At 39.8% G+C, this 20979-nt stretch overlaps 1 protein-coding gene across 1 annotated transcript in view; it reads right to left on the bottom strand.

The window, feature by feature from the left end:
• LOC126158058 (Down syndrome cell adhesion molecule-like protein Dscam2) overlaps positions 1–20979 on the bottom strand; it is a 222721-nt gene that overhangs the window by 137390 nt on the left and 64352 nt on the right. Inside the window, exons 9-10 of the mRNA XM_049916417.1 lie at positions 14380–14555; positions 13852–14280 (exon numbers count right to left, since the gene is read on the bottom strand). Coding sequence (XP_049772374.1) covers positions 13852–14280; positions 14380–14555 — 605 coding nt within the window. The remainder of the gene's footprint in view (positions 1–13851; positions 14281–14379; positions 14556–20979) is intronic.

The following is a 20979-nucleotide window of genomic DNA, read 5'->3' as shown; positions in this document are numbered from 1 at the left end:
GGAAGAGCTAATAGCATGCATCATGGCACCCTCTGATGCAGTTTCCACTTCGCCATAAATGTTTGAAAGAGTGCAACAGTCACTCCAAGGTCATTGCATGGCATGCATTCAAGCAGGAGGGCATTATTTTTTAGCACATTTTGTTATTGTTTTCAAATAAAGTTTATAGAACTTCACCCCGACTTCTCATTTACCTTCATACCATAAATACACTGAAATTGTTGCCCTACAGACCTGCTACAATGAAGGCCTGGAATGCTTGTTGTGTGCCTACCCTCTTGGCGGCGTGTAATGCTGTTCAACAATGCCACATCCTAAGAGATGTGAATATGGTTTGCTATGTGGAATTTGTTATGATCCACTCTATCAGACCTCTAATTTTCTTCATTCATTTCAGATACATCCATTATAATTAAAGTGAGACAGCCAAAGATTGCTTGAATGCAGGTGCACACCAGCCTTGAACTCTTACAGGAATTAGCAAAATGCTATGAATAATAATGATAATGGGCAAGGGACACCACATTAGTAGTGTGTGGATAAGTTGAGTATTTGGATATGATGGGAGGCTGTGCTGTTGCAATGACCACTGTATCTGGATGGCTCAGTAGTCAGATCATCTGCCCAGTAAGCAGGAGACGTTGGTTCAAATCCCACTCTGGCACAAGTTTTCAACTTTCCCCATTGATTTCAATCTGGCATCACTGTGTGTCGTAACTCATAATGGCTGCTGGATCAAAGTGGTGTCTGTTCTTTCAGACACATGTAGAAACTTATACTGACGTGAAAGTGGGTGTGGAACTTGACAGGCAACATATGGCAAATATGTCAGTATCTCAGAAAATAATAACTGGAATTTCATGAAACAAATTTCATTTTGCAAATAAAACTGCAGTGCATTTGAATTTCAATTTTTGGATCACTTCTTGTACATGTCATCCTTGAAAGTGCAATCCTTATAGCTTTACAGATTTTGAAATTAAAAAATCAAGTAAGTCTCTAGCTGTCTGCGGTTCAAAAATACATTGCCCCAGTTATAACTCTGCCACACTATCAATGCTGTTTACAGATACAGGATGATTTAGTTACTATTCGTACGTACCTGGAAATCACTCTGACTGCTATCAAGTAATTAGAAGCTGCAGTGAATGGCCATACTGGTCATACTACTGAAAGTGACATGCCAGAGACACCAAAGGTACCTCAGGTACTGTCTTCTCTTGTTGGTAGTATCCAAACTCCAGGAAGTACAGGAGCTATCTATTTTCAACAACTAGATTACAAGATGGGATTCGCTAGTACACTAGGGTAACTGTACAGGATACTCACGATACTGCATTCATCCTTCTTACCAATAAGTTTGAGGAGCTGTTTGTAACCTAAACTGATCCAGGATCACACATTTTGATTACAGGGAAGCCTGCTGTGTCTCATGTGAGGGGGGAACTTATGGAAAAGATTAGGGGTTTGTTACCATATTTGACCACAGGACCCTGCAGACTGTAGGGTCCACCTTAATTTTTAAGCAGTTTTTTTTAAATAACATTTTTATTATTTGATTGAAAAGCCAGTCTAAAAAAAATCTCATTTTATAAAACCAAAATGACCTTTATTTATCCCTGAAAATTGTTATCTGAACTTCCTTCTTCTTTTTCTTCTTCTTCCTCATCATCATCATTGTCCTGTTCATATATATGTTCTTCAGTGCCATGAAAAGTGTTATTTAGGCCACACTTCTTTGAAAGATTTAACAATAATATCTTCTCTCACTCGAGACCATGCCTGCTTCATCCAGTGACAAACTTGTTTGATTGTTGGTCATTTTGAAGCTCCTTTTGGCATGAATTGATGTTGGGTTTCATCCATGTGTTTCAGTCCCCTCTCATATACATTTTAATTGGTTTATTTATTGAGACATCAAGAAGCTGCCGTTGTGAAGTAAGTCCTCCCAGAATAACAGCAAGCTCTGTAATTCCCTGTCTCAGTTTCTCTTTCACAGAATTTTTCAAATGACTACTAAACTAATCTAGCACAAGAAGAGAACTCTTCTTCAACAAAGCAACTTCCCTTCTCTCCCACACTCTTATTAACCCATTTCATATCAGCCTCATTCATCCAACCCTTGTCATGTATGTGAACAACATCCAGCAAACAACATCCAGCAGTATTTCAGAAGGTTTTGGCATTGTTTTGTGTTTTAAAATGACCACTGCATAAATTTAGTGCTGTCAGTACCACATGACCGGACAACAGTGTTGTGAATTTTTTCGGGTCCACTTGTTTTTATGGTTACAGTTTTAGCACCTTTTTTAGTGACAGTTCTGTTATTCGACACATCATATGTCAGAGGAGTCTCATCCATATTTGCTATTTGACTTAGTTCCGCACGTTTTCTTTTGATGTTGAGTAATAAAGTGATGGAAAGATAATATTTTCTCTTCATACTCTTGTGGCTTTTTCTGAGATATTTCGGTTTTGGTTTGCATGCTAAGTCCATGATGTTCCATAAACCTGTAGCACCAGCCAACTCCATCCTTAAAGTCTGTTGAGCGTGTATTTGAATCATTTTTGTATTACTTCCAATGCCATTTTAATTGTGTCCTTGAATGCATGTCAATATGTCATCTTCGGTCAATTTTCTATCGGTTTCCTATTTGAACATTTCTTCTACCTCATTTTTTTCAATTCTTCCTTAGTAGTCTGCCAATCATGAATGGTTTTTTCTGTAGTTGGAGGGCCAAAACTTCCACTCAGCTGTTCTGTTTCCATGTTCTGCATATGCTATTACTTTCAATTTATAACTCGCATCATATGAATACTTTTTTATTCTTTTCCATCATGAAATTAGCTACTAACTAAAGTATTGTACTGTTACCGATAACACTGAACACTTTCAGTTCGAGTTCACTGGCACCACAGACTGCAGTGACACATCATAGGCTAGACAGTATTCTGTATTTGTGATGGTGGAGGAGGAGGGAGACAGTGTTAGCAAACTTGCAAATCCCCACAACTCATGCGTATTGCATTGGTGTACTGCTGCTGCCAGTTGAATCCTATGTTGGCTCTGCTGCAGCATTGAATATATGGCCATTTTTAAGACTGGCTGGAATTTTAAATCAAATGCTGGATATTTTTATACTAATTTTGAGTATAAGATGTACCTGAATTTTAGAGACAATTTTTTGAAAATGAAAGTGTGTTTTATAGTCTGTAAAATATAGTAATATTCAGCAGTTCAGATGTTCAGTGAATAATGGTACACTTTAGGGAAATGGCAGCAAGGGGTAAGATTGATTAACCTGCACACACCGTGTCTAAACCTGGGGCCACATTCAACATGTCAAAAACGCTGTACTGGCAGCCATTGCCTGTTGTATGGATTTTTACATCTTACTTGGATCATTCCAGTGACTGGCAGAGTAAGATGAAAGGACCAGGCTTGCTCACAGAATTTTAATGAAGCTGAAAATGCTTTCTAGACTTGTGACATAGTATTAAGAACAACAGTAAGGTTCCCTAAATTGGGCAAGTGTGCACTTTGCATGAAAGGCTATGAGTAAAGAGGCTAATTGTTTGTGTGTAGTGCACAAAAGTGTAGCAGATAAACTATTAAAGTAATGGTGATAAGCTGCTGAAGTATCCACAAAAAAATCCCAGAGTATGATGCACATCAAAAACGCAGGGGAGCTCTTACAAGGTGCACTCAAATAAAAGTGAGACAAAAGAAAAAAAAATAAGTAAACTGTTTATTATTTCAGAGGAAATCACCATAACTGTTAATAAATTTATCCCACTGTGAGACAAGACAATGCCTTAATGGAAAAATGTTGTCAGTTGTATATGGAATCAGCATTGTACTGAGGCATGCACCTCTTCATCAAAAGAAAACGATGGCCATGAATGTCTTTCTTCAGGGCTCTGATCATATGGAAGTCATGTTGGAAGAGATGGGGACTGTATGGACTGTGTGCAGGCACTTTGTAGCTAAACTGGGAGTGCATGCCTGTGTAAAATCATGGTTATGTAAGCAATTGCAGATATTTTTGATGAAGGTGTTGTCTTGTCTCATAGAGGGATAAATGTATTAACAGTTATGGCACTTACTTTTACGATAATAAACAGTTTTCTTACTTTTTACCATCTGCCTGATTTTCATTTGACTGCGTCCTTTAACTCTAGATGCAGAAATCTGATTAAAACCCAAAATTGACAGCAGTTAGGTTTTTGGAGTAAATATAACTGTACACCAAAAGCATAGTCTAATGAGAAACAGAAGTGTTTTATTCATCACAATTTGTAAGAAACTCAGTTAAATCAAGATGGAATTTGAAGCTGCATGTGAGATTGTTTGAGTAAGACTCAGTATGGAAGGTAGCCATAAACTTACACTGAAGAGCCAAAAAAACTGGTACACCTGCCTAATATCATGTATGGCCCCTGCAAGCATGCAGAAGTGCCGCAACACAATGTAGCACAGACTCAACCAATGTCTGAAGTAATGCTGGAGGGAATTGACCCCAAGAACCCTGCAAGGCTGTCCATAAATCCCTGAGAGTATGAGAGGGTGGAGATCTCTTCCGAACAGCATGTTGCAATTCATCCAAGATATGCTAAATAATGTTCATGTGTGGGGAGTTTGGTAGCCAGCGGAAGTGTTTAAACTCGGAAGACTGTTCCTAGAGTCACCTTGTGTCAATTCTGGGCATGTGGGGTGTCACATTGTCCTGCTGAAATTGCTGAAGTCTGTCAGAATGCACAATGGACACAAATGGACGCAGGTGATCAGACAGGATGCTTACGTACATGTCACATGTCAGAGTCATATCTAGATGTATCAGGGGTCCGATATCACTCCAACTGCACATGGCCCCCACCATCACAGAGCCTCTACCAGCTTGAATGGCTGCTGACATGTAGGGTCCATGGATTCATGAGGTTGTCTCCATACCCATACACATCCATCTGCTTGATAGAATTTGAAATGAGACTTGTCTGACTGGGCAACAGTCCTATCTCAGTGTTGACGGACCCAGGTGGTGTAAAGCTTTGTGCCATGCAGTCATCAAGGGTACACGAGTGAGACTTCATCCCCAAAAGCCCATATCGAGAATGTTTCATTGAATGGTTCACACGCTGACACTTGTTGATGACCCAGCATTGAAATCTGCAGCAATTTGCAGAAGGGTTGCACTTCTGACATGTTGAACAATTCTCCTGAGTCACTGTTGGTCCTGTTCTTGCAGGAACTTTCTCCGGCCACAGCGATGTTGGAGATTTAATGTTTTACTGGATTCCTGATATTCACAGTACACTTGTGAAATAGTCATACAGGAAAATTCCCATTTTATTTCTACCTTGGAGATGCTGGTCCCATCATTTGTCTGACTATAACACCATGTTCAAACTCACTTAAATCTTGATAACATGCTATTGCACCAGCAATAACTTATATAACAACTGCAACAGACACTTGTTGTCTTATATAGGCATTGCCGACCACAGCTCTGTATTTTGCCTGTTTACATATCTCTGTACTTGAATACGCATGTCTATACCAGTTTTTTGGTGCGTTAGTGTATAACTGGATCTGCCTACTGACCACCAGACTCACCCCCTTTGAGAAAACTTCAGCTTGCTAGTACATTTGTTTTCCAATCATACTTCATCGCTGTAGGAGGCATTAACAATTCAACAACTGACTGGGATATTTACAGCTTTCTAAGTCATGAATGTGATAAGACATCCTGCGAAACAAAACTAAATGCTTTCAGTGGACACTACTTAAACAGATGTAAAGACAGCAAATACTCCTGACCTCTTTGAGGACAATGTCAGTGACCATGAGACAGTTGTAGCAACAATGATTACCATATCAGTGACCATCAGACAGTTGTAGCAACAATGATTACAAAAGCATGAAGGATGACTAAACGAGTAGAAAGATTTATATATTAACTGAACCAGATAAAGAGACACAGTAGTGTCATATCTCAAAAAAGGACTCTAAACATTTAGCTTCAGGCATGAGCGTGTAGCATAACAGTAGCTCAAACAATGGAAGGTCCAGGTTGGAATGTCAACAGTTATGGAAAGGATAGATTGCTACTCACTGTAAGGATGACATGTTGAGCTGCAGGCAGGCATAATGAAAAGACTGTTGCACACTAAGCTTTCACCGAATGCTCTCTTCAGAAAAGACACACACTTCCACACAACCAGGCAAATTTCATACACACAAAAACGCTATCTCTGGCTGCTTTAGCCACATTAAAACTTTTGCATTGAATGAAAACAGCAATTGGGAGTGGTTCAGTAAAGGGGGAAGGATAAAATACTGGTGGGTGCACTGGCAGAGAGTGAGCACAATGAGGGTGAAGGGACATGAATTGGGGGGGGGGGGGGGGAGATTACAGAACAGAGGGAGTAGAAACCATTGGGTGGAGGTGTGGGGACAGCAGGTTATCATAGGTTGGGGCTATGACAGTTTTGAGGACAGTGAATTTGTGGTAAGGGTAACTTACATCTGCACAGTTCTGAGAAGAAAGTGGTGGGAGGGAGTGTCCAGGTAGCCTGGCCTGTGAAGCAACCATTAAAATCTGGTGTGCTATGTCCAGCTGTATGATGTACTACTGGGTGGTCCACTTTGTTTTTGGCTGCAGTTTGGTGGTGACCATTAATCCTGGTAAGCAGCTGATTTGTAGTTATACTATTATAAAAACCTACATAGTGATTGCACCAGATTATTTGTAAAGGTCTGCCTCAACTGATGTCCTCTCACCCTCATTATGTTTGCTCTCTACCAGCATACCCACCAATCTTTTCCCCTGTCTCCTCCTCTCCTTTCTCATCCCCCCCCCCCCCCTCCCCCCTGTCCACCCAATGCTGCCTGAGCCTTGTCCTGCCACTTTCTACAGTAGTCCTTGCACACACTGCCAGACAGCAATCTTCTCTCTTGCCACCCATACTCTGCTATCCCTCCCCTTTCCCTGCCTCACTCCCAGTTGCTGCTTTCGTTAAATGCAACAGTTGCAGTCAGGCTAAAGCTGCTAGAGATAGTAGTCATGTGTGTGTGAAGTGTGCCTGCTTGTGTGAATGTGCGTGTGTTTTCCTCTATTTTGTGAAGAAGGCTTTGGTCAAAAACTTAATGCGTAACAGTCTTTCCACTCTCTCTCTCTCTCTCTCTCTCTCTCTCTCTCTGCTGCTGCTCAAGGTGTCATCTTCATGGTGATAACTGTAACTCAAGTTTAGAAAATAATTGACCAAGCACTGGATAGATATGTAATTAGTAGAACAGTTCATGATAGGAGGGATCCTCTGAGGCATACTGTCACTGTACAGAAACAGCAAATACTGCAAAATAGCTGTAAAAGAAAGAATATGTCTATGCATAGAGATATGCTAAATGAAAGAAATTCTGTTTACTTGTGAAGTCTGCCAGAGGAATCAAAGTTAATGTACACAAATAGATGGTGCAGAAACCAAAATTAAGGGTAGAGAAGTAAATGCAGGTGTGCTGAACTCTGTTTTCAAATATTTTGTTTATAATGCGAGATCTATGAGTATTGCTCCAATTTAATTGAAACACAACTGCAAAGGTAAGTAATATAGTTATTAGTGTTAGTGCACAACCGAATGCTCCAATACATGCCAAACAATATCGATTTTGAAAACATTGACTATACTAAACTCAACTTGCACTTTTCTCTCGTGATAGCCTGAAAGTCATGGATGAAGGCAGACAGGTGAATGCAGTATTTCTTGACCTCCAAAAATCTTTTGACTCTGTACTACTCCAAAAATTATTAATAAGTGTGTGATAATATGGGGTATTACAAAATTTGAGTGTGGATCCAGGATCTCTTGGTAGGAAGGATGCAGCATGTGAGCTTTGAAGGAGAGGCATCAAGAAAATCTACCCACAGGCTTGCCTCAGGGAAATGAGATGAGATGAGATCCTTTCTATTTTTGTTGTATGGTAACGACCTGGCAGATAATATTGACAGCAACCTCAAACTTTTTGCGGAACATGGAGTTATTTTTAATGAAGTACGACAAGAAAAAGCTGTACAAGTATCTAGTCAGATATCCATCATTTTACAAAGTGGCAAAAAATATGCAACTTCCTTTAATTGTTCAAAAATAATCTGAAGGAAAAGAATCACAACACCAAGAAGGAGTTGTGTGATATAAATAAAAGTTGGTAGGTGCATTTCTCCATATGAAATATGATATCTATTCAGATTTCATGTCAGCCATGTAAGAGTGGCTCTAGTAGTGCCACTATGAGTATGCATATCAGGTTTGCTTTAAATACACTCTGTAACAATCATGAACGTTAGTTACCTCTGAGATTGAATATGATGAGTTGAAGTTAGCCAAGAACGCCTTCAAGGCATTGAAGACATCATTATCAGGAGTAACTTAGTTTGAATGAGATCATGTAATAGGGCTTCCTTCTATGATATTGCAAAAATACGTGGCGGGAATGTAGCCAATGTGCATGATTGCTGGCAGCAGTTACCACAAGAATGTAAGGTCACAGAAAACTGGACTCCTGCTGGCCTAGAGGTTTATCCGGAAAGGAAGACTATCATCTTCGATGTATGGCTCTGGTGCATCATGCTCCATCTGCAGCCACAATTTGAGCAGCAGTTGGCACCACAGTGACACAATGAATTGCTACAAATTGGTTGCTTTAAAGGCCGATCTGAGCCAGATGCCCTGTAGCATGCATTCCACTGGACCTAAACCACTGCCATTTGTGACTACAGTGCTGTCAAGTGAGAGCTCATTGGAGGGCAACTTGAAGGTCTATTGTGTTTTCTGATGAAAACTGTTTCAGCTTCATTGCCAGTGATGACTGTCTGTTGGTTTGACGACCAACCTGTCTGCATTCTAGACTTCCTAAATATATACTTGGAGTTACAGTCTGGAGTACAATTTCGTATGACAGCAGGAGCACTCTCATGGTTATCCCATGTATTCTGACTGTAAAATTGTATGTCAATCTGGTGATTCAACCTGTTGTGCTGCCATTATGAACAACATTTCAGGGGGTGTTTTCCAACAGATTAATGCTAGCCCATGTACTGCTGTTTAACCAAACATGATCTACAGATTGTCCTTGTGTTGCATGGCCTGCTTGGTCACCAGATCTGACTCCAATTAAGCATTTATGGTACATCATCATATGACAACACCAGCATCATCCAGAACCAGCATTAATGGTTTCTGCATTACCCAATCAAGTGCAACATGCATGGAACTCCATCGTACAAACTGACATCTGGCATCTGTGCACTGAAATGCACACATGTAAGCATTTCAATGTTAATCACTTAATTATATTACATGTTGTTGTTGTTGTGGTCTTCAGTCCTGAGACTGGTTTGATGCAGCTCTCCATGCTACTCTATCCTGTGCAAGCTTCTTCATCTCCCAGTACCTACTGCAACCTACATCCTTCTGAATCTGCTTAGTGTATTCATCTCTTGGTCTCCCCCTACGATTTTTACCCTCCACACTGCCCTCCAATACTAAATTGGTGATCCCTTGATGCCTCAGAACATGTCCTATCAACCGATCCCTTCTTCTGGTCAAGTTGTGCCACAGACTTCTCTTCTCCCCAATCCTATTCAATACTTCCTCATTAGTTATGTGATCTACCCATCTAATCTTCAGCATTCTTCTGTAGCACCACATTTCGAAAGCTTCTATTCTCTTCTTGTCCAAACTATTTACCGTCCAGGTTTCACTTCCATACATCGCTACACTCCATACAAATACTTTCAGAAACGACTTCCTGACACTTAAATCTATACTCGATGTTAACAAATTTCTCTTCTTCAGAAATGCTTTCCTTGCCATTGCCAGTCTACATTTTATATCCTCTCTACTTTGACCATCATCAGTTATTTTGCTCCCCAAATAGCAAAACTCCTTTACTACTTTAAGTGTCTCATTTCCTAATCTAATACCCTCAACATCATCCGACTTAATTCGACTACACTCCATTATCCTCGTTTTGCTTTTGTTGATGTTCATCTTATATCCTCCCTTCAAGACACCATCCATTCCGTTCAACTGCTCTTCCAAGTCCTTTGCTGTCTCTGACAGAATTACAATGTCATCAGCGAACCTCAAAGTTTTTATTTCTTCTCCATGGATTTTAATACCTACTCCGAATTTTTCTTTTGTTTCCTTTACTGCTTGCTCAATATACAGATTGAATAACATCGGGGAGAGGCTACAACCCTGTCTTACTCCCTTCCCAACCACTGCTTCCCTTTCATGTCCCTCGACTCTTATAACTGCCATCTGGTTTCTGTACAAATTGTAAATAGCCTTTCGCTCCCTGTATTTTACCCCTGCCAGCTTTAGAATTTGAAAGAGAGTATTCCAGTCAACATTGTCAAAAGCTTTCTCTAAGTCTACAAATGCTAGAAACGTAGGTTTGCCTTTCCTTAATCTTTCTTCTAAGATAAGTCGTAAGATCAATATTGCCTCACGTGTTCCAGTATTTCTACGGAATCCAAACTGATCTTCCCCGAGGTCGGCTTCTACTAGTTTTTCCATTCGTCTGCAAAGTATTCGTGTTAGTATTTTGCAGCTGTGGCTTATTAAACTGATTGTTCGGTAATTTTCACATCTGTCAACACCTGCTTTCTTTGGGATTGGAATTATTATATTCTTCTTGAAGTCTGAGGGTATTTCGCCTGTTTCATACATCTTGCTCACCAGATGGTAGAGTTTTGTCAGGACTGGCTCTCCCAAGGCCATCAGTAGTTCTACTGGAATGTTGTCTACTCCGGGGGCCTTGTTTTGACTCAGGTCTTTCAGTGCTCTGTCAAACTCTTCACGCAGTATCGTATCTCCCCTTTCATCTTCATCTACATCCTCTTCCATTCCCATAATATTGTCCTCAAGTACATCGCCCTTGTATAGACCCTCTATATACTCCTTCCACCTTTCTGCTTTCCCTTCTTTGCTTAGAACTGGGTTTCCATCTGAGCTCTTGATGTTCATACAAGTGGTTCTCTTATCTCCAAAGGTCTCTTTAATTTTCCTGTAGGCAGTATCTATCTTACCCCTAGTGAGATAAGCCTCTACATCCTTACATTTGTGCTCTAGCCATCCCTGCTTTGCCATTTTGCACTTCCTGTCTATCTCATTTTTGAGACGTTTGTATTCCTTTTTGCCAGCTTCATTTATTGCATTTTTATATTTTCTCCTTTCATCAATTAAATTCAATATTTCTTCTGTTGCCCAAGGATTTCTACTAGCCCTCGTCTTTTTACCTACTTGATCCTCTGCTGCCTTCACTACTTCATCCCTCAGAGCTACCCATTCTTCTTCTACTGTGTTTCTTTCCCCCATTCCTGTCAATTGTTCCCTTATGCTCTCCCTGAAACTCTGTACAACCTCTGGTTCTTTCAGTTTATCCAGGTCCCATCTCCTTAAATTCCCACCTTTTTGCAGTTTCTTCAGTTTTAATCTACAGGTCACAACCAATAGATTGTGGTCAGAGTCCACATCTGCCCCTGGAAATGTCTTACAATTTAAAACCTGGTTCCTAAATCTCTGTCTTACCATTATATAATCTATCTGATACCTTTTAGTATCTCCAGGGTTCTTCCATGTATACAACCTTCTATCATGATTCTTAAACGAAGTGTTAGCTATGATTAAGTTGTGCTCTGTGCAAAATTCTACCAGCCGGCTTCCTCTTTCATTTCTTACCCCCAATCCATAATCACCTACTACGTTTTCTTCTCTCCCTTTTCCTACACTCGAATTCCAGTCACCATCACTATTAAATTTTCGTCTCCCTTCACTATCTGAATAATTTCTTTTATTTCATCATACATTTCTTCAATTTCTTCGTCATCTGCAGAGCTAGTTGGCATATAAACTTGTATTACTGTAGTAGGTGTGGGCTTTGTATCTATCTTGGCCACAATAATGCGTTCACTATGCTGTTTGTAGTAGCTTACCCGCATTCCTATTTTCCTATTCATTATTAAACCTACTCCTGCATTACCCCTATTTGATTTTGTGTTTATAACCCTGTAGTCACCTGACCAGAAGTCTTGTTCCTCCTGCCACCGAACTTCACTAATTCCCACTATATCTAACTTTAAACTGTCCATTTCCCTTTTTAAATTTTCTAACCTACCTGCCCGATTAAGGGATCTGACATTCCACGCTCCGATCCGTAGAACGCCAGTTTTCTTTCTCCTGATAACGACATCCTCTTGAGTAGTCCCTGCCCGGAGATCCAAATGGGGGACTATTTTACCTCCGGAATATTTTACCCAAGAGGACGCCATCATCATTTAATCATACAGTAAAGCTGCATGCCCTCGAGAAAAATAACGGCCGTAGTTTCCCCTTGCTTTCAGCCGTTCGCAGTACCAGCACAGCAAGGCCGATTTGGTTATTGTTACAAGGCCAGATCAGTCAATCATCCAGACTGTTGCCCTTGCAACTACTGAAAAGGCTGCTGCCCCTCTTCAGGAACCACACATTTGTCTGGCCTCTCAACAGATACCCCTCCGTTGTGGTTGTACCTACGGTACGGCTATCTGTATCGCTGAGGCATGCAAGCCTCCCCACCAAAGGCAAGGTCTATGGTTCATTACATAGACAAATGTATTCCCAAAATTACCCTACATTGATTATTTTTTGGTGCTGTGATTTTTTTTCTGCCAGTATATAAAATTGTCTATTTCACAAAATGTAAAATCATAGTATCATATGATTGCAGTATCAGTAAGTCAGATAAATGGAGTCAATCAACTCACACAAAAACCTCAACATGCTAGTTTGTGGAAATATGAAATGGAATGATCCCATACACTCAGTTGCAGGTAAAGAAGGTGGTAGATTGGTTTTGTTGTAGGATGCTGGGGAAATACAAAATTAGACAAATTACAGTGGGAACAATAGCATTTGAGTACTCATTCTTCTTGTGTTCTAAATGTGTGTAGAGCAGAAAGAAACCATAAGACATGGAGCATTGAAAAGTATCACCTGTCATGCCATGAACAGTTGTTTGCAGAATATGGATGTATATTTAAACACAGATGTGCTTTTTATGGTCCCATTTTTGCCACTGCATTTTCTGCTGTTGTTAGCATTATTCATGGAATTTGGTGGTCAATGATATGAGTCTATCAACAGTTGCCTTGCAACTATTGTTTTGCTTTTTTGGTGACAGAGTGAAGAATTTTGCAGTATTGCTTCTAGCACCTTTTGAAGCGTTGATTAATGCTTGTTGATTAAGTCCCCTGCAGTACATGAATATCTCTGTTCCTGGCACAAGTTGCTTTGGTCTCAGATGTTAGCCACACTTTCTCTCAGCTTCCACTATAATTGTCTCTCATATGTTGTAAAGGAAAACTGGATTCACATTATTGAGAATATTTTAAGGAACAAAATAAGTTTCTCATTTATTGTGTGCTGTTCATAAACTTATTTATCATCTTGTTAATTGTCTAGTATGGCAGTGCATGCGTACAGGTGTGTGTGTGTGTGTGTGTGTGTGTGTGTGTGTGTGTGTGTGTGTGTGTGCACTCACAAATTTTTCGGGCTTGTTGTTATCTCTTTCAGTGACTCAACACCTCTACTATTTGGTGAGTTGTCACCTTCACTCCTGAAATTATTTGCATTGTATCTAGTACCCAGACTTTCCATTGCCAGGTTCTGGCGTGTGTTTTAATTATTTTGGGGAATGTGCATCACTTAAATATATTTTTGTAGAAGCTATGTGATGGAATCATTAGCATGTTAGTATTTTAACTATAGTACTTTATCTTTATATGATATCATTTTCTAAAATTGCCTCACCTGAAGAGTTCTTGATCTGGATGATGTAAGTTCTTATTGGACTGTTTCCATTGTACGAAGCTTTCCAAGTAATATTGACTGAGCGACTATAAAAATCTGTCAAATGAACTTTGGCTGGTGGATCTGGTATTTCTTGCACTATTAAGTAGAACTCTGAAAGATCACTTCCATATTTGTTAGTAGCATTGCACACAAAACAAGATGAATCACTTCGTAATGCATTTTTTAGTGTCATCTTTGAATGAATTTTGAAGTCCATGGTTTCTTCAGTGATGTCCACTTTAGAGTGAAAGTTTAGGTCAGATGAATGATTACCAAGCAGCCAGTTTATTTTAATTGGTTTATCTCCCTCTACAACACAGTCCAAAGTGGCAGTTTCACCTTTTTTAACTGTTACATTCTGAAATGTTCTAGAGATTCTTGCTGGCACTGAAACAGAATAAAGAGGATTGTCATCTTTAAATAGCACAGATAAATTGAATTTATATAATATTAATGTACATTACGAACCTAACTCAGGATACTAACCATGCACAACAATGTGAATTGTCTTACTCAGATTGTTTCCTACACCATTGACAGCTTCACAGATGTAGTAACCTTTGTTTTCTTGAATCACATTCTGTATCCACATGCTACCATTTTCAAAAACTCTGCAAGAACAATAAAAACCTCCTGCAATTTGTGACTCAGCATTTACAGAACTACAAATAGAATCAGTTTATAAGATAATGAGATAAAAGTACCCTATTTACATGCAGTTTTGTTCTGTGTAAAAGATATATATTTATCAGTACAATGTTTGTAATTGGTTATTACAAATACAAGATGTGTTGACAGTTGGTCTTACATTTACATGTCAACTGTGTACATTCAAACTACAACTAATACATTAGTTTAAAATTAAAAATGAAGGCTTCTTAGATGTGATATAGGAAAACTTTTCAGTCATAGGGTAGTAAACAGATGATTAAAGGGAATAATGCAGTAGGGCTCACTGTGAAGGGAACCGTGTAGCAGAGGGTCTTATAAATTGACCACCTGTCAAATTGTACCAATAACTTACCTAGCAAACTATCTACATGATGATGTGGCCTGTTGGACTGAATTTGTATTAGGTTATATCCAGCTGTTTTACATGACCAGCTTGACAGACTTGAGATTTCTGTCACATAGTGCTTCAATTTTATATTGTGCTTTGAGGAATTAAAGATTTGTTAGTGAAGGTAAGCATTGGTACTCTTACAGATATGTAAAGTAATTTATATAGTATATAACTATACTTATTCAGTGATAATAAAGCATAAAAATATTTAAATTCGCCTTGCTACTGTGCAGTAAAAAGTATATGTAAAAAGTGGCTTCCTCTTATAAATTGTAGTGCCACTTTTGATACATATTGTGCCAGCAAATTTCTAAATAAGGTTCACTATACACTTTTTGAAGTACTGATTTGATCTAATAACAGTAATACCATATGTATTGCCACTTGTGAATATATAAATACATCGACCTTTTTACAGGTTATGTTTTGAAGAATATTACACATTTTATTATTTCATTTTATTTAACTGCATAATAGAACAGTCTATATTAGATGTATGATTACAATTTTCAAATATTGTCGTGCTACATTTTCATGTGCCACATCATTTTATGGAAACTTAATAACGAGACATGAGTTGTCAGTCATGTAATTAAAAAAAAAAAAAGTATGGAGAACTTAACTGTGGATCTTGCAGATCAACCACTAGGTACCATCATGCTACTTAAATCCCACCTGTATGTTTGTGACCAGACTTCAAAGGCTAATCTCTGATTCAGCAGAAGCAAATGAGGTTACATATCAGTTTAAAAATGGTATGGCAGGTAAATACTGGTACTATAGCTTCATGTCTTGGTATCCTGAATTATCTGTGCACCATTTTTTCAAGCTCTTTCTGATTTAGTGGCACAAGTGTTTTCCGGGCTACACAGTTGTTCAATATGGATGAGAGTAGTCTATCCACAGTACATAAACCTCAGAAGATCATTGCATGATAAGATTAGATGTACTCCACAACAAATATTAACAATGAAAAACAAATATACTAATTTACCTTCTATGGATCCAAAGTGAAATGATGGTCCTGGATGTGGAATGGATTAAAAAGATTTTAAACGTATTTTCATTTGAAAAGTAATAAATACTAAATAGAAAAACCATTTCGCACTACTTATTTTGAATGATCTCGTTACTGCACTGAATTTGTACTCAAGTCAGATTTTACTAATACTCACTCCAGCAACCTGGCAAGAGTGACTACAAATTGTGGTCATATCTGTATGAGGTGTGCTTGCTTGTGTGAATGTGCATGTGTTTTTCTTTTCTGAAAAGGGTCATTCCATGCCAAGTGGTCTAGAGGCTCCCACATGACCCTAATGGATTTTGATGAAATTTTGTATGAACATTCACACGTGTTCTCAATGAACACTGGTAAAGTTTCAGTTTCAGAAATTCAATACTTTCGGAGATACAGTCACTTGTTTAAGACCATAGCACAGCTTTCTATATTGCGTCCTTGAATTTTCAGCAACTTTGAGATGAGATATCTCTGTAAGTATTTGCATGAAAGAAACAAAACTTGGCCATCTTATACAACTTTTAGAGCTCTTTACAGTAAAATATTAAGAAAAGGATTTCTGAGCAATTTTCATATAGATAATTTGAAGCAAAGTTGGGCGAAAAAATAGCTGTTTAAAAAAAATGCGAGCTTTAGTTTTTTATATCTCCAAAAGTAATTGTGGGATGTACATGAAACTTTGCACACCATAACTCACCAACACAAGGTCTTAGAATATAAAATTTCATTCTCCTATTGCTTTCCATTATTTCAAAAATCTAGGGTAAAGTTGACGATTTTTCAAAAAGTGCTAAAAGTGGGTATTTTTAGTCAAATTTTTCAAAAAAGTATTTTCTCCAAACTCTTCTAAACTATGGTCATTAGAAAGAGCATATTCTAAACTTTTTTGACTAAAGTTCAGTCTTGATCACTCATGTATGTTTTAATGATATAGGTAACTGGTTTCGGTTCTTTCTACAGAACCATCATCAGACCCATGGCTCCCTTAGGATGGTAGGCGGAGCTCTCCTCGCTGCTACGCAGTCAACTGCACACAAAATGTTACAAGGAGTGCAATGTGTTCTCAGATGGCAGGTAGGTATCTGAAGGGTTACAATGTGCTTGGTGCAGAATGCTGTGATCTACCATTGTAGTGGTCAGAAGTGGTTGACCAGAACCTTGGTGACAAATCTAAATATTGCATGATTCAAGCAGCCAGATAAATGGAGATCCACAATAAGACTCCTTTTAAACTCTGTCAGGTCCTAAGAACACTGTCTCATACAAGCATGTGGCATCCCGTGCCCTTCACAGTGCTCACTCAACATTTGGCACTGTTCAAACTTCAGTAACACAAATGCAACATGGTGGCCATTCTACCTGTCACAGAGAATTGCAGCTTGAGTAATTTACATTCTCACTGGTGGTGTGTAGGTGTACAGACTCAAACTGACAACAGATCATGTCTCTTGGGTGCTGACACAACTAGTGTCACAATTAACGATTTGAGGGAAGTAAGACTTTTTGGGAGGGTATCACCTGCCAGGCTTTCTCTCATTCCTCGCCACCATGAAGCCACTGCTGATGGTATAGTGAAATACATAGGTAGTTTCATCAGTGGCATAAGGCTTCATCTACTGATAGGAGTAGATTCTGCATTGACACCTGTGACAATTATTTTCAAGTATGGTGTCACATAAAGGAGTATCCATTACCAGTGTGTTGCAGGCAACAACTCAGAATGCCATATCATGGAGAAATGTAGCCAAAATAACTGTACATCTTTAGCATTTATTGAAGAAAAAAAAACTGAACATGTGGAATACATTCAAAACATCATCAACCCATGCTGCCTTGGTTTCTGCAATGTCAAGCAGTTGTGCACTTCCAGCAGGACAATACTCCTATAAACATGGTTTATGTTACACAAATGTGCTTTATAAGATATTCTTAAACTGTCTTGACCAGCATGAGAACAACACTTTGTTTGCCATTCAACATTGGGACATAATGGAATTACATTTGGTTCACTTTATCTTACTGCTAACACCCATTGTTTGACGTTACCACTAGAAAAAGAGGAAGTGCCATGGAACACAATCCCATAAGATGATTCTAACATTTCTGTGGTAATCTTTGTGCATGATTTGTAGAATTTAATTGTAGCCAATGGAGACAGTACTAGATGCTGGTACTGAAGTATTGTTACAAAAAATTGGCAGATAAGTACAGATTCCTGTTATTATGAATTTATACAAAATACAATCTGTGAAACATGTGAATAAATCTTTAGTCATACAGAATTATCATTTTCTAATGTTCAAACAATGAAAAATCCAGGGTGGAATAATGACAATATTATGAAGAGGATAGATTGCTACTCACCATGCAGTGGAGATGTTGAGTTGCAGACAGGCATGACAAAAAGACTGTTAAGAAAGTAAGCTTGTGTCTGAAGAGCTTTCCTACTGGAGTAGACTACATGCACTCATACATTCAAGCAAATACAACTCAACACACGTGAACACTGTCTCTGGTACAGGAGCCAGATTGTGAGTAGTTGAGCATAATTGGAGAAGCAATCTGGGTGGTGTTGGTAATGAGGAGGCCGGGGTATGGAGTGAGAGGGATAGCAGGTTAGGGGTGGTTGACAGTGAAATGCTGCTAGTGGGAGCACACACAGATGAGGTGGGGAGAGGGTAGTGCAGGTATATGCAGTTGGGAGAGGTTTCGTGGAGGTGTAGTGGGCAGGGGAAAGGCAGCAGAAAATGAGAGACATAAAAAGACTGTGGGTGTGTTGATGGAACAGAAAGGTGTGTAGTGCTGGAATGGGAAGGGGATGAAAGTCAGTGACTAACAAAGGGTGAGGCCAGGGGGGTTATGGATACATAGGATAAGCTGCAAGGAGAATTCCCAGCTGCCCAATTCAGGAAAGCTAGTGTTGGCAGAAATAATCCAGATGGTGCAGGCTGTGAAGCAGTCATTGAAGTGAAGAACATCGTCCTGTGCAGCACGCTCAGCAACTGGATGGTCCAGCTGGTTTTTGGCCACGTATGCAGACAGACAGCTTGTTGGTTGTCATGCCCATGTAGAATGCGGCACAGTGATTGCAGCTTAACTTATAAATCACTTGACTTTTCCAGACAGTCCTGCCTTTGGTGGGATAGGTGATACTTGTGACTGGACTGGAATAGGTGGTGGCAGGAGGATTTATGGGAGAGGTCTTGCATCTAGATCTATTACAGGGATATGAGGCAAGGAGTTGGGAGCAGGGGTAGGGTAGGGGTGGATGAGTAGGTTCAATGAGGGTGGAATTCCACAAGGATATGTAGGATACTCCTCATTTCAGGGCATGACAAGAGGAAGTCAAAACCCTGGTGCAGAATGTGATTCAGTTGCTCCAGTCCAGGGTGGTACTGAATTATGAGGGAAATGCTTCTCTGTGGAGATGATGGTTGACTGGAGGGATAAGGCATGGGAGATCTGTTTCTGTACAAGGTTGAGAGCATTAGTAATCAAGGTCTGTGAGGGCCTCAGTGAGAGCCTTTGTATATTTGGAAGGGACTGCTCATCACTACAGACATTGTAGCCATGGGTGGCTAGGCTGTATGGAAGGGACTTCTTGACTTGGAATAGATGGCAGCTGTCTAAGTGAGTTATTGCTGGTGGTTGATAGGTCTTATGTGGACAGAGGTACTGGTGCAGGTGAAGCCATCTTTTAAGCGGAGATCAGCATTGAGAAAGGTGCCATGTTGGGTTTGAGGAGAACCAGGCAAAACGAATGGGGGAAAAGGTGTTGAGGTTCTGGAGGAATGTGGATAGGGTGTCCTCACCCTTGATCTGGATCACAAAAATGTCATAAATGAATCAGAACCAGGTGAGGGGTTTAGGATTCTGGGTGCTTAGGAAGGATTCCTCTAGATGGCCCATGAATAGGTTGGCATAGGACGGTGCCATGTGGATGCCCATAGCCATACCCCAGATTTATTTGTAGGTAATGCCTTCAAAGGAGAAGTAATTGTGGGTGAGGATTTAATTGGTCATGGTGACTAGGAAGGAGGTTGTTGGTTTGGAATCTGTTGGTCATTGGAAAAGGTAATGTTCAATAGCAGTAAGGCCATGGGCATTAGGGATGTCAGTGGGAAGGAAGGTGGCATCAGTAGTTATGAGCAGGGCATCATGTGGTAAAGGGACAGGAAATATGGAGAGTTGGTGGAGGAAATGGTTGGTATCTTTTATATAGAAGGGTAGGTTCTAGGTAATAGGTCTGAAGGTGTTGGTCTATAAGAGCAGAGATTTTCTCAGTGAGAGTGCAGTAACCAGCCACAGTGAGGCTCCCTAAGTCTTTAGGAAACATATAGAAGGTAGGAGTGATTGGAGTGGTAGAAGTGAGGAGAGAGACTCCAGGGAGAGGTTCTGGGATGGGACCCACTATCCTTCCCATCCCTCCTAGAGTGGAATTTCACTGTCCACCAAACCTACAAAATATCCCCATTCATCCCTACCCATCCTTGCTTCCAACTTCTCACCTCATGTGTTATATCCCTGTATTAGATCTAGATGCAAGACCTGTCCCATACATCCTCCCACTACTACTCCAATCTGGTCACAAACATCATCTGCACCATCAAAGGCAGAAGCTGTCTGTGAAAACAGTCATATGAACTGCAAGCTAAGCTGCAACCACTGTGCTGCCTTCTACAAGGGCATGACAAACAACGAGCTGTCTGCCTGCATCAATGGCCACTGATAAATTGTGGCCAAACAATAGCTGGACCTCCCAGTTGCTGAGCATGCTGTGCAGTCAACATTCTTCACTTCAATGACTGCTTCACAGTGTGTTTCACCTGGATCCTTCCCACCAACTCCAGCTTTTCTAAATTGTGCATGTGGGATCTCTACTTGCAATGTGTTCTATGTTACTGGTGCCCTTCTGGCATCAACCTTTGGTAGTCACTGCCTTTCACCCTTTTTCCTGTACCCACTCCAGATCCACACATCCTTCTATTCCATCAACACACCCACA

Source organism: Schistocerca cancellata, chromosome 2, assembly GCF_023864275.1.
Source record: "Schistocerca cancellata isolate TAMUIC-IGC-003103 chromosome 2, iqSchCanc2.1, whole genome shotgun sequence".
Lineage (NCBI taxonomy): Eukaryota > Metazoa > Arthropoda > Insecta > Orthoptera > Acrididae > Schistocerca > Schistocerca cancellata.
The sequence above is the reverse complement of the archived record's forward strand: the minus strand, read 5'-3'. Positions and strand labels throughout refer to the sequence as shown.